General features: G+C 42.3%; 1 protein-coding gene across 2 annotated transcripts in view; it reads left to right on the top strand.

The window, feature by feature from the left end:
• The first annotated feature begins 504 nt into the window (after nt 1-504).
• Nucleotides 505-11,744, top strand: part of ACP3 (acid phosphatase 3) — a 44,315-nt gene continuing 33,075 nt past the window's right edge. Inside the window, exons 1-2 of one of the 2 annotated variants that reach the window (XM_036267134.1) lie at nt 505-752; nt 9,961-10,056. In XM_036267134.1, the coding sequence (XP_036123027.1) occupies nt 633-752; nt 9,961-10,056 (216 nt within the window). In that variant the 5' untranslated portion in view covers nt 505-632. The remainder of the gene's footprint in view (nt 753-9,960; nt 10,057-11,744) is intronic. The other variant, XM_036267133.1, reaches the window with a different exon arrangement.

Raw genomic sequence — 11,744 nt, 5'->3', positions numbered from 1 at the left:
TGTAAGAATAACTCTATAGGCTACGAGGGAGTTTTAGAAAAGGGAGTCATGGCTGGGGTCATAGACCCAAAATATTCCAATCCCTGCAGTTTCTTCCATATTTCACTCCTTATAATTCTGGATTCCCAAAAGATTCAAAATGACTGGGCTAAGGTTTCCAACGTCAGGGTAAATCCCTTTCCCAAGTGACAGCCATAAAGCAAACAATGTATCAAACCAAGTCTAAAGTAGAGATAAAGGTAAACTCAAAAAGAAATGTCAACTAACTAGCTCTGCGACCTTGAGCAACAGCTTTCCCCTCTCTGGGTCTCAGTGTTCCAACCTAAATCCAGAAGACTGTGTTCTCTACACCCAGCCCCAAAATTATCTGTCTGTGCCAAACCCCGCCCCAAGCACCTGCAGACTTTACGATTTAGGAGCCTGGCCCCTCCCAGCTCCTCCTTCTCTTTTAATCCTCGATTTAGGAGCCTGGCCCCTCCCAGCTCCTCCTCCTCTTTTAATCCTCGATTTAGGAGCCTGGCCCCACCCAGCTCCTCCTCCTCTTTTAATCCTCGATGAAGAGCTTCCCCTCTCATGGCTTTTGGAGGGGAAGCAGCACCTCCTAGGTCCTGCCAGCAACAGCTGTCCCCAGCATGAGAGCAGCCCCGCTCCTGGTGGCCAGAGCGGCAAGCCTTCACCTTAGCTCCTTGCTTCTGCTTTCCTTCTGGCTGGACCCAGGTGCGGTAGCTAAGGAGCTGAAGTTTGTGACACTGGTGAGTAGAACTTTGTCGTTGCTTTTCTTTAAAAACTCTGACCAGCAGGGTCTGAACAACAATTGCCCGGTTTCACTTTACCCTTACGCTTGTTGTTGGGGAGACCAAACTCCAGAGAGTGAATAAGCAGGTTTCACAAGTTCCTCAGTGAAGCGTTAACATGTCCTGACACAGAGGCATTTGGTTTGTTTATTTTTGCCTTTGCCGATCTTATTTATTTATCCACTTTCTTCACAACTGCCTTGAACTCGGGTTCCTTTTGACAGCTGCTCGGGCCAGGAGAAGAAGCCAGAGCTGGTGCTGTTTAGTACCAGTGGCTGAACTAGCTTTATCAGCTTGATGATGATTGGTCTGCAAACCAAAAAGCCGTCATTTCTGAATGAAAGAGCCTTCAGCTGATCAGGGAATTAGTCTTTGTAAACAGTGTCTGAAGCATTCCAGGATGACTTCCCGATGCATAGATTTGGTTGACCATTAAAATCATGTTTTCCCCCACCCATATGTGTGACAAGTTATGAAAAAAAGGGGAGGCTGCCTAAAGCATAATGTCAGGAAGAGAAAATATACTGTTGGCATCGTTTTAAAAATAGATAGTTTGCAAAGTAAAGGGGATTTAAGGCTATACATACCAGTTCTAGAAGTAATCCTTCTATATCTCTTGGTTTCTTTGTGTCTTTGATTTTCTCTGTCTCTATTTCTCTTTGATTTGTTTCATTTATTGTCTTTCTTCCTCTGATCCTTTTCTTGTTTTTCACGGGTTCTCTAGATCTCTTTCTCTGTTTCGCATTTTTTATTTGATTGTGAAGACATGAAGATAAATAAGTAGATTTTCTTTCTATAAGAATACTCATAATTTATTTTTATAACTTACTTTAAAATTAAACATAGCCCTGGCCAGTGTGGCTCAGTAGATAGAGCATCGGCCCACTCATCAAAGGCTCATGGGTTCGATTTCTCATCAAGGGCACGTACCTGAGTTTCAGGTTCAATACCTGGCCCCAGTTGGGGCGCATGTGGGAGATCCATGCCTCTTACATTGATGTTTCTCTCTCTCTCTCTCTCTCTCTCTCTCTCTTTCTTTCCTCCTCCCTCCCTTCCACTCTCTCTAAAAAAAAATCAATGGAAAAAATATCCTCAGGTGAGGATTAACAAAAAAATATTAAACAAAGTTACTATTTTGTTAGCTTAGTATAGTCAGAACTCCTTTTCCCTCTACAGAAAGAAATGTCATAACCATGTGTTTATGCAAGTCATGATTCTTAGTCCAAAAATCTTTACTAGGTCATGAGTCAACAATGAGAGAGAGAGAGAACCAGAGAAATACAGCATCAATTTATTTACAAATGGTTCACCAGCCATCAGTTTTCCATGCTGGATAAAAAGCTGTATAACATTCTGTACCTTCCATGGATTTCCCTGTCTAACTTTTAGTTCTATGCGTGGGTTCCTTGTCAATATGTGCATTAAGCAAGTGTAGAGACTGCAGAAATTGCACTCCAACACTCTTAACCTGTGACAAGCAGGTCGAGTAGTAATCCTCCTTGAGTTAGTACAGTGAACTCTCGGGTAACTGCGCGTGGTTGAGTCTCTCCTCCTTGTTTTACTACAGCTCCGGCTAACTTCCCTTGACTACCAAAGTCCCCTGGATTTCCTTTCTTCCCCTCCACTCTTGGTTAACATCTGTTTAGTTTACGTTAATTCTCCCCTAAGAAAAACCTACAGAAGTACTTCACTTGGAGCCAAAAAATACTAGCAATTATCACGCAAGGCCAATGCTAACAATTTTTCCTACCACATCTTCCTTCCATTAATGGTAGATGAAGGGTAACTTAATATATCTTTCTTGGCCCTTACAAGACAACTTCCATTCAAGGACTTAAGCCAGAAGATATTACTGCCTTCTTTCTATTGATGATAGTGAGTGTTTGACAATAAATGCTTCCATTGTATACCCAGGGAAATCCTTAGAAAATTATCAGGAGAACCAGAAAAAAGAAAATGCCTCCGATTAAAATAGTATGATTAATAACAATAACCAATATTTAATTGAGTATTTGCTAGATGCCAGGCACTGTTCTGAGAGTTCAATATGGATTGTGTCACAGAATCCTCCCAACCCTATAAAGTAGTGTTGCCAGGAAAACACAGGATGCCCAGTTAAATTTGAATTTCAGATAAACAGCAAATAATTTTTTAGTGTATGTTCCATGAAATATTCGGGCATTCTATAGTTTTATTCGCTAAATCTGGCAACCACTCTATAAGGTTTTTGTAAAATAAACCAACAAATAAATAAATAAATAAATAAATAAATAAATAAATAAATAACAACTTATTCCTATTTTATAGATGGAAAAAATGAGGTACAAAGGGGTTAAGCAACTTGCCCATAGTCACACAGCTAAGATTTGGACCCAGGCTGTATGATCCCAGAGGCCATGCCCTTAATCCCTGGATGTATGTTTCTGTTGTGTGCATAAAACCCAGCACCTGGGGCTGAGATCTCCCCTTGGAGGTTTGGTGTGTTGGTTTACCTCATAATCAGGTGGTTTTCTTGCATTTCCTCTGTGATCCAAAATAAATAAGTCTCCCCCTACTCTGAAAAGCTGTTCTTGGCAGAAAGAGCAGGAAACTGTCCTTGATTCTTGTTCTGTCTCATAAACAGAGTCACCACATAATCTTTTAAAACAGGTTCACTAAAGTGTGCCCCATAGAAAGCTAGTTTGATGAGTTGTCAATAGACATTACTTGCAAAATGGGTCTCAGTACTCAAATCAGCTTTGGGGATTGAACATGGTATAGACTGTATTCAAGGGTCTCTTAAATGCAGGACTCCCCAGTCTTTAATATTCTAATATGTACTGTGGCTTTCAAAGAAAGGATTTAGTAAACTGTATTTCCTAAAATTTGACCACAGAATCTACCTCCTTTTTTCCAGAGAGTGTACTGTAGAAAACTCTTAAAGAATTGCTATTTTTAAATTTATATACAGAGAATAAGTGTGGTGAATCCCAACGTATCCATCAACCAGCTTGAATAATTATCACTCATGGCCAATCTTGTTTCATCCATATGCCCACACATTCCTACTGTAATCTGTACATCATCATTCCATCCATAAATAGGGACAAGCCATTTGAAAGCATTCTCTCGCCCCTAAGCAAGGGCAAACCACAAGTTCAGGTGATCTCAGACAGAGAGAAAAACTTCTTCTCATTCCACCCAGGTTACAAAGAAAGAGATGATGAGTCACACCGTATAAGCTCTTCTCATTCTCCATGGTTAACCTTGCAAAATTCTTACTCAAATCATAGAATATCCTTGAAGAAAACAGCCTCCGAATCTTCAGCACCTCTTCTCTACACTGGGATGGGTAACTTCCACATTGTGGTTGGGCAAACTCAAATGATGCGAGTCATCACACTTTTCCAGGGACGGCAAAGCTGCGGGGTTCTTCCTCACTCCTCCTGGAAAGTCAACATTGGCAAGTTGTTCCTCAGGCTGGCAGCCCAATACTGTTCTAAATTTTCTAATGCTATATGCTAAAATAAAAGTGGAAATCCATACCTAGGAAAACATTAAACTTTCATTAATTCAGTTCCAGCATCACTTACCAGGTATGAGACCACAAACAGGTCACTTGGACCCAATCCAAGATTCATATATTCATGAAAACAAGCAGTATGTGTGTGTGTGTGTGTGTATGTGTCTGTGCCAGCACTGTTTGAGGGATATAGCAGTGCCTGTGACAACAAGGATTCTGTTTTCAAGGAGTTTATGGAGAAAGGAGATGCCAGACACACACAATAAAAAATGAGAAAATATCAAGGATAAAAATAGAACCCAGTGATGAGAGAGAGATGGAACAGGAATTACTTTATAACCGGAGGTGGGGGTAGGCCTCTCTACAGAGTTTGCCTTTTTCAGGGCAGATCTGAATTTATCGACCAAGTATGTGTGTGCACCAGGGGAAGAAGCAGAAACAGAACATTCGAGACAGATAGGACATCAGTGCCCTGAGGCTGGAACAAATTTACTGTATCAGATGGACCAGCGCGAGGGCTCGGTGGCTAAGCATGTTTAGCAAAAATGTAAGGTGAGAATATCGTGGTGGATAGGGCCAGATCAGGGAGGATCGTGTGAGCCAGTGCAAGGACTTGGAATTTTATGCAAAGAACAATAAGAAAGGATATAACGTCTGAGAGTGAGAGGGTATAAATGAAACAAGACTGGCCACACACGAGTTGACAATTCCTGGAGCAACTGGTGAACTCATTGGTGGGGCTCATTATAAAAATCTCTTACTTTTGTATATTTTTACAATTTTCTGCCAAATAAATTTTACCAGTATGAGATGATTCTAAGCAATCGAGTAACATATTCTGATTGACTTTTTGTTTTTTTCAAAGTAATTGACTTCGGCATGGAGAGGGGCTAGACGTGGTGTCCCCTGGTGTACTCTTCAGTGTCCCCACGTCCTAATGTAACTCGCCAAATCTGGTTAGCAGACTCCATGGAGCAAGATCATTCATGGGGGCAGGAAACCATGGGTCTTTAAAAAAAAAAAATTACCTGTGATTTAAATTTTTTTGTTCTTTATTGATTTTTAGAGAGAGAGGAAGGTAGAGGGAGAGAGAGACAGAAACATAGATGAGAGAGAACATCGATTGGCCGCCTCCGCATGCCCCCTACTGGGTATCGGGCCCACAACCTGAACCTGTGCCCTGACTGGGAATGGAATTGGCGACCTCCTGGTGCATGGGTCTATGTTCAAACACTGAGCTACACCCTCTGGGCAAAAAATTTATCTGTGATTTAAAAGGGCAAAGTGAATGTGATGTAGTGGAGAAAACAGTGGGCTGGCAATCAGGAGAATTAGATCTGGACAGCCAACTTGATCTCTTTGAACCTCAGTTTCCTTATTTGCTCAGTGCAGCAACAGTGCGACCTGTCTTCACAGGGGGTTGTAAGAATTAAGAGATGGGGAAAGGACTGTATAAAACCATGGAGGGTTGCACAGACATAATGGGTTATTACCTTGGATGTCTTCCTATTGTAACTACCACTAGTACTGCGAATAGTCCTACTGGTACCAATATGTTTTTAGTTTTCTAAAGGGTTTCATAGAGTATGGTCGCTGGACTGAGAACAGAGGCTATGACTTTGGCAGAGCAGCAGTTAAGAAGAATGCTCTACCACACTTAAAAGAACACCTAAGCAGAGTCCAAGGGCTCTGGTTGAATTGGCGAAATTCCAGAAGCTCAAGAATGCCACCTGTGTGTGCGCGTGTGTGTGTGCAGGCTTGTTCTTCTCACTGTAATACACACACACACACACACACACACACACTGATTTCCAGGAGTTGGAGGATAGTTTATTAAGTGTTTCTGGGCAACACTCCTTCCAAAGAATTCCCAGCATGTTTGAGCCACTACCTTGGAAACCCTTAACACCTACTGAAAGGTAGGGGAGTACAATTATTTCTGAGCTATAAGAACAGAGTCAGAAATCTCGCCTGTGTCTCATGACTATGTTCTAGTGCTCTGCTCTTTTAAATACAGTGCTCCAAGGGAACCACACTTGTTTTTCTCCCCAGGCCATTCTGTCATTTAGTTTGGGGTTTAGATCAAGGTTTTGGTTTCTTCTGATGCAACACCCTTACACACACAGAGGAAAACTTAAGGAAAAGTGTGAAGTTGATAGAGCCCCATACCCCAGATCATACACATTTAGTTGATGCGATGCCGAGGGCAGTGTTTGACCATAGAGAACTGAGCCTCTTACACGAGGTGAAAAATGCTGGCATTGGAGACACAGCTTGTGTTGGTATCCCTGCTATACCACATACACACTGTGTAACCATGGGCAGGTCACCTAACTAAGGTCCGTCTCCTCATTTGTGAAATAAAAATAATAGCTGCTTTGTAGAATTGATGAAAGGATTAAATGTATGAAAAGCACTTAGCACAGTTTCTAGGATGAAGCAAGGGTTCAAAAATGCTGAGGAATTATTGTTGTGGTTATAGGCTGGTAGGAAATGTTGTAAATTATCTCATCTAACTTCTCTTTAACGAACTCAGTGGCCCCCAACTGGGGGTGATTTGGTAATGTCTGGAGACCATTCTGGTTGTCACAAGTGGGGAATGCTACAGACACCTCATGGGCAAAGGCCAGGGATGCCGCTACACATCCTACAAGGCACAGGAGGGCTCTTCACAAGGAATTACCCAACCCAAATGTCAACAGTAATGGTTTGGCTCAGCAGTTAGAGCATTGGTCTGAGGACTGAAGAGTAGAGGGTTCAATTCCCAGTCAAGGGCACGTACCCCGGTTGCAGATTCAATCATTGGTCCTGGTTGGGGTCATGCAGGAGGCAGCCAATCAATGCATCTCTTTCACATCAATGTTTTCTCTCTCTCTTTCTCCCTCCCACACTCCCTCCCACTGTATCTAAAGATCACTGGGAAAATATCCTCAGTGAGGATTTAAAAGAACAGTACTGAGGTTGAGAAACCCTGGAAACTAACAATGTGCCATTTATAATCTATTGAAACCATATAACAACTTTAATTGCTCAGATCTGGGAAAGAATTTTGCATGTACTATTTTGGGATCTAAAAGTCTAAAGTGTGTTTCCATTGTGAGAAGAGAAGCAGCATTCATGTTTAGCCTCAGTAATCTCTGGTCATGACCAAGTCACCCTTGGTGACTAATAATTGACAGTGCTCATCAGAGAACATACAGCCCTTCTTCCTGCCATGGGGGGACCATTTATGACAGTAATTCCTTACCTGAGCGAAATGAGTTCTTAAGGTCCACTGCACCTTTAGCCCTGTTTGCTGAGTTCTACTGAGATTTTAGTTTAGAGGAACAATTTTCACCCTTTCCCATCTCACAGCACACATAAACTCATTACTAAAATTCTGTGGCACAATAAAAAATATATTTTTTTGCCCATCTGACCAAAAAAAAAAAAATAGGTATGATTTTGATTCATTTACAATGGACAGCTGTTGTGTTGGCTGTTGTCATTTTTTTAATTTGAAAATCTAAGGGAAAAAAGGTCAGTGCCCCTGACTAAATAGTCAGGTATTGTATGTTTTAAAAATTCTCAAGGTTCACCCTGGCCGTTTTTCTCAGTGGTTAGAGCATCAGCCCATGGATCAAATAGTTTCAGGTTCAATTCTTGCCAAGGGCACATAACTCGGTTGCAGTTCGTCCATGGCCTTGGTCAGTGTCGTGCAGGAGGCAACCAATCGATGTGCCCCTATCACATCAATGTTTCTCTCTCTCCCTCCAGCCCCCCTTACTCTATCTGAAGATATTTGAGAAAATATCCTCGGGGGAGGATTAAAAAAAAAATTCTCAAGTTTGACCTGTGTGTCACAGAACACTGGTTGAAAATTGCTGGTTTAGCCCTGGCCAGTTTGGCTCAGCGGTTAGAGTGTCGGCCTGCAGTCCAGAGAGACCTGGGTTCAGTTCCCGCTAAGGGCATGTACCTCGGTTGCAGTTTGTCCTCGGCCCTGGTTGGTTGTGCAGGTGGCAGCCACACGATGTGTCCCTTTCACGTCGATGTTTCTCTTTCTCTCTTCCTCTCTCTCTCTCCCTCCCACTCTGTCTGAACAAAAAATAGAAAAATGTCCTCGGGTGAGGATAAAAAAAAAAAAAAAAGAAAAGAAAATTGCTCGTTTAACCCAGCCAGTGTGGCTCAGTGGTTGAGCATCGACCCATGCACCAAGAGGTCTCCAGTTCAATTGCCCGTCAGGGCACATGCCCAGGTTTTGGGCCAGATCCCATGTAGGGGGTGTGCAGGAGGCGGACAATCCATGTTCTCTCTCACTGAAGTCTCTGTCTCTCTCCCTCTCCCTTCCTCTCTCTCTAAAGTCACTAAAGAAAAATTATAAAAAAGAGAATCACTGGTTTAGGGGGCCAAGAGATCAGTTTTCTTCAGACACCAGAGGTAGAACCCAGGCCTTAGAATCCTCCCTCACTATCCTGGACTCCCATCTCGAAGATGGCTCAAGTTTTGAGACTTTTTCTTATTCAGTGTCTACTGAACGATTTTACAGAATTCCAAAAGAGCGGCCTCCTGGCTTTCTTTTCTTTCTGTATTTATTTTTTATCCTCACCTGAGGACATTTTTCCATTTTTTGTTCAGATAGAGTGGGAGGGAGAGAGAGGAAGATAGAGAGAGAGAGATACATCGACGTGAAAGGGACACATCGAGTGGCTGCCACCCGCACGACCAACCAGGGCCGGGGACAAACTGCAACCGAGGTACATGCCCTTAGCGGGAACTGAACTCAGGTCTCTCTGGACCACAGGCTGATGATGCTCTAACCGCTGAGCCAAACTGGCCAGGGCCTGGCTTTCTTTTCAACGGAGCATCTTAGCCAGGTGGTACAAGTAAAAAGTGCAGGAAATCTCAGATAATGCAATAAATAGATTTGCTGACATCAGTGTAGGCTTCGCCTTGTACTTCTTGAGTGTTTTTCTTGCCCTCTCTTTTGCTTATAAAATAGTTTGTGTTCGGCTTGGTATACTGCTCGGAAAGCATATGATAATCGAAGAACCAGTGTTTCAAAAGTTCAGGCTGCTCTCCTCAAAGAGTAAACTGGGCAATCAAAATAGCATGACACGTATACACATCCAAAGTATGTCCTTAAAGTATTGAGAATTCGTTTTTCTCCTCCCCCTACCACAATTCCTTTACCCCCTACCTCCTAAAAACCAACAAATCATTGGCTCAAAATGGTTGCAGGTTCTATGTAGCATTTCATAGCCACTATTTTATTAAAGGCAAAAAAATTTAACATCATTATTACTGTAACTACAATTCAGGAATACTTCTCATCAGTTTGTCTGCAATACGGTGATCTTATTATGCTTTGTATTCCTTCTTGTCCTGTTCAGTGTACAAACTAGTCTCCATGTGCAGATAACCTGCCACCTAATGGCTAATCATCTTGTTATATGCATTACCTAAAACACAAGAAAAGTGTTTGTAACCTTAGAACAGTGGTTCTTACCCTAAGAATTACCTGGGGAGGTTTTTAAAATCCTGATGTGATGCCCTGGTCAAATTCCAAACTAATTAAAACAATATTACTAGGGGTGGGTCCATCCTCAGAATTTTTTTTAACTCCAGATGATTTCATGAGCAACCAAGGCTAAAATTTGTAACATTGCTGTCTTCATCTATTTTCAGGTTTTTAGGCATGGAGACCGAAGTCCCATTGAAACCTTTCCTAATGACCCCATTAAAGAATCCTCATGGCCACAAGGTTTTGGTCAGCTCACTCAGGTTGGTTGGATTTTTAGCTAAAGTTGGTGATAAGTCTCAAGGGAAACTAAACATTGTGGGGTTTGTAATCTACCGAAGCCATGTAACTGCTTTAGTTACTCAGATCCGGGGAAGTGTTTTTCACAATCACCTGGGATCTAAAAAGTCCAAAATGTGTTTTGATTGTGGAACTAGAGGAACTAACGGTAACTGTAGGAAAAGTGTATAGAATTGCCTGTTTTGGTCTTTGGTACCCTCTGGATTTTATTAAAGCATGAGGTATGCATGAACAACAGAAGAAGACAGGAGTTGAGAGATGCTGAGGTGTTTCCAGCCCCTGTGTTTCTCAGCCCCACCTGAGAAAGTAGAAAATAATCTTGTAATCAAAAAGCTGAGTCAACAGGGTTGAGAGAACATGATTCCCCTGGAAGTGCTGATACCAAATTTGATTTCTTGTCAGCTGGATATGTTGGGATTGAGCCTTCCTTATAAGTGGTTACTTACACACAGGAAGCCCTGCTTCCTACAGAGCACCAAAGGAGAAGGTGAATGGGGGAACAAAGGCAAACACAGTCTCAGCTCCAGTGCCCCATGCCGTTTACTTGTAAGAGTGGACGGCTCTTCTGTTTGGAGCCCTAAGGCCAGGTGTATCGCTTCTGTCCTGACCAAAGCACTGTTGAAATATATTGAGGAGATGTCAAAGAATGTTTAGAGTTGGATCTCTTCAACACGAATGGGTCTTAATCTTGGCCAAACATTGGAATTCTGACTTCAGGTTGCCTCCACGTTACACAGACAGACCTGAAGTAGATCTGGGAGGATGAGGATGTTAATGTTACCACAATGGGAAGCGGTCACTTCTCAACTGAACTGGACCAGCAGGTGTAGCATTTTGTACCAATGAACAACTTTTCCCTTGCTCTGAAGAGTTTTAAAAAGTATTGATGTCACCCTGGCCACTGTGGCTCAGTTAGTTGGAGTGTTGTCCCATGTACTAAAAGGTGGCCGGTTCAATTTCTGGTCAGGGCACATACCCAGGTTTTGGGTTCAATTCCCAGTTGGGGTGCATAATCCTCTCTCTCTCTCTCTTCCTCTCTCTAAAATAAAATAAAATGTATTGATGTCTGCCTGAGAGATTCTTATTTAATTGGCCTAGAGTGTGGCCTGGATATTGGGATTTTGAGATCAGTTTACTCTAATGTGCAACCAAAGCTGAGAATGACTGCCCTAAACCAACTACAATGTTTAATAGGGGAGGAAACGTCTTCTGGCTCCTGGGTCAGACCTCTTCCCACCATAGCCTAACCAACTTGTGGCTTCTCGAATAAGAGATGTTACAACAATTCAGGACCACTTCTTAATAGCTATGGTTCTATATAGACTCCTGTTCCCTTGCTGTGCTTTTCCAGTAAGACCAAAAGATATTTGGAGACTGTGGGATCTGTCTTCTTCATCTGAGAGTTTCTTGACAAACCATCAGATTCTCCTACAGCAGTGTTTCTCAAGCTTCCAAGTGCAAAGGAATCATTTAGAGATCTTGTTAAAATGCAGATTCTAATTACTCAGGTCTGACATGGGACCTGGGATTCTGCATTTCTAACTTACTTCCAGGTGATACCAATGGTGTTGGTACATGGACACTCTTGAAGTAGCAGGTTCTCGAGTGAAAATCTTGCCCTTGACCAGGGACTTCCAATCTATATAAAGAC

The sequence above is a fragment of the Molossus molossus genome, unplaced genomic scaffold (genome assembly GCF_014108415.1).
Source record: "Molossus molossus isolate mMolMol1 unplaced genomic scaffold, mMolMol1.p scaffold_m16_p_18, whole genome shotgun sequence".
Lineage (NCBI taxonomy): Eukaryota > Metazoa > Chordata > Mammalia > Chiroptera > Molossidae > Molossus > Molossus molossus.
This window is presented reverse-complemented; position numbering and strand designations above follow the sequence as displayed.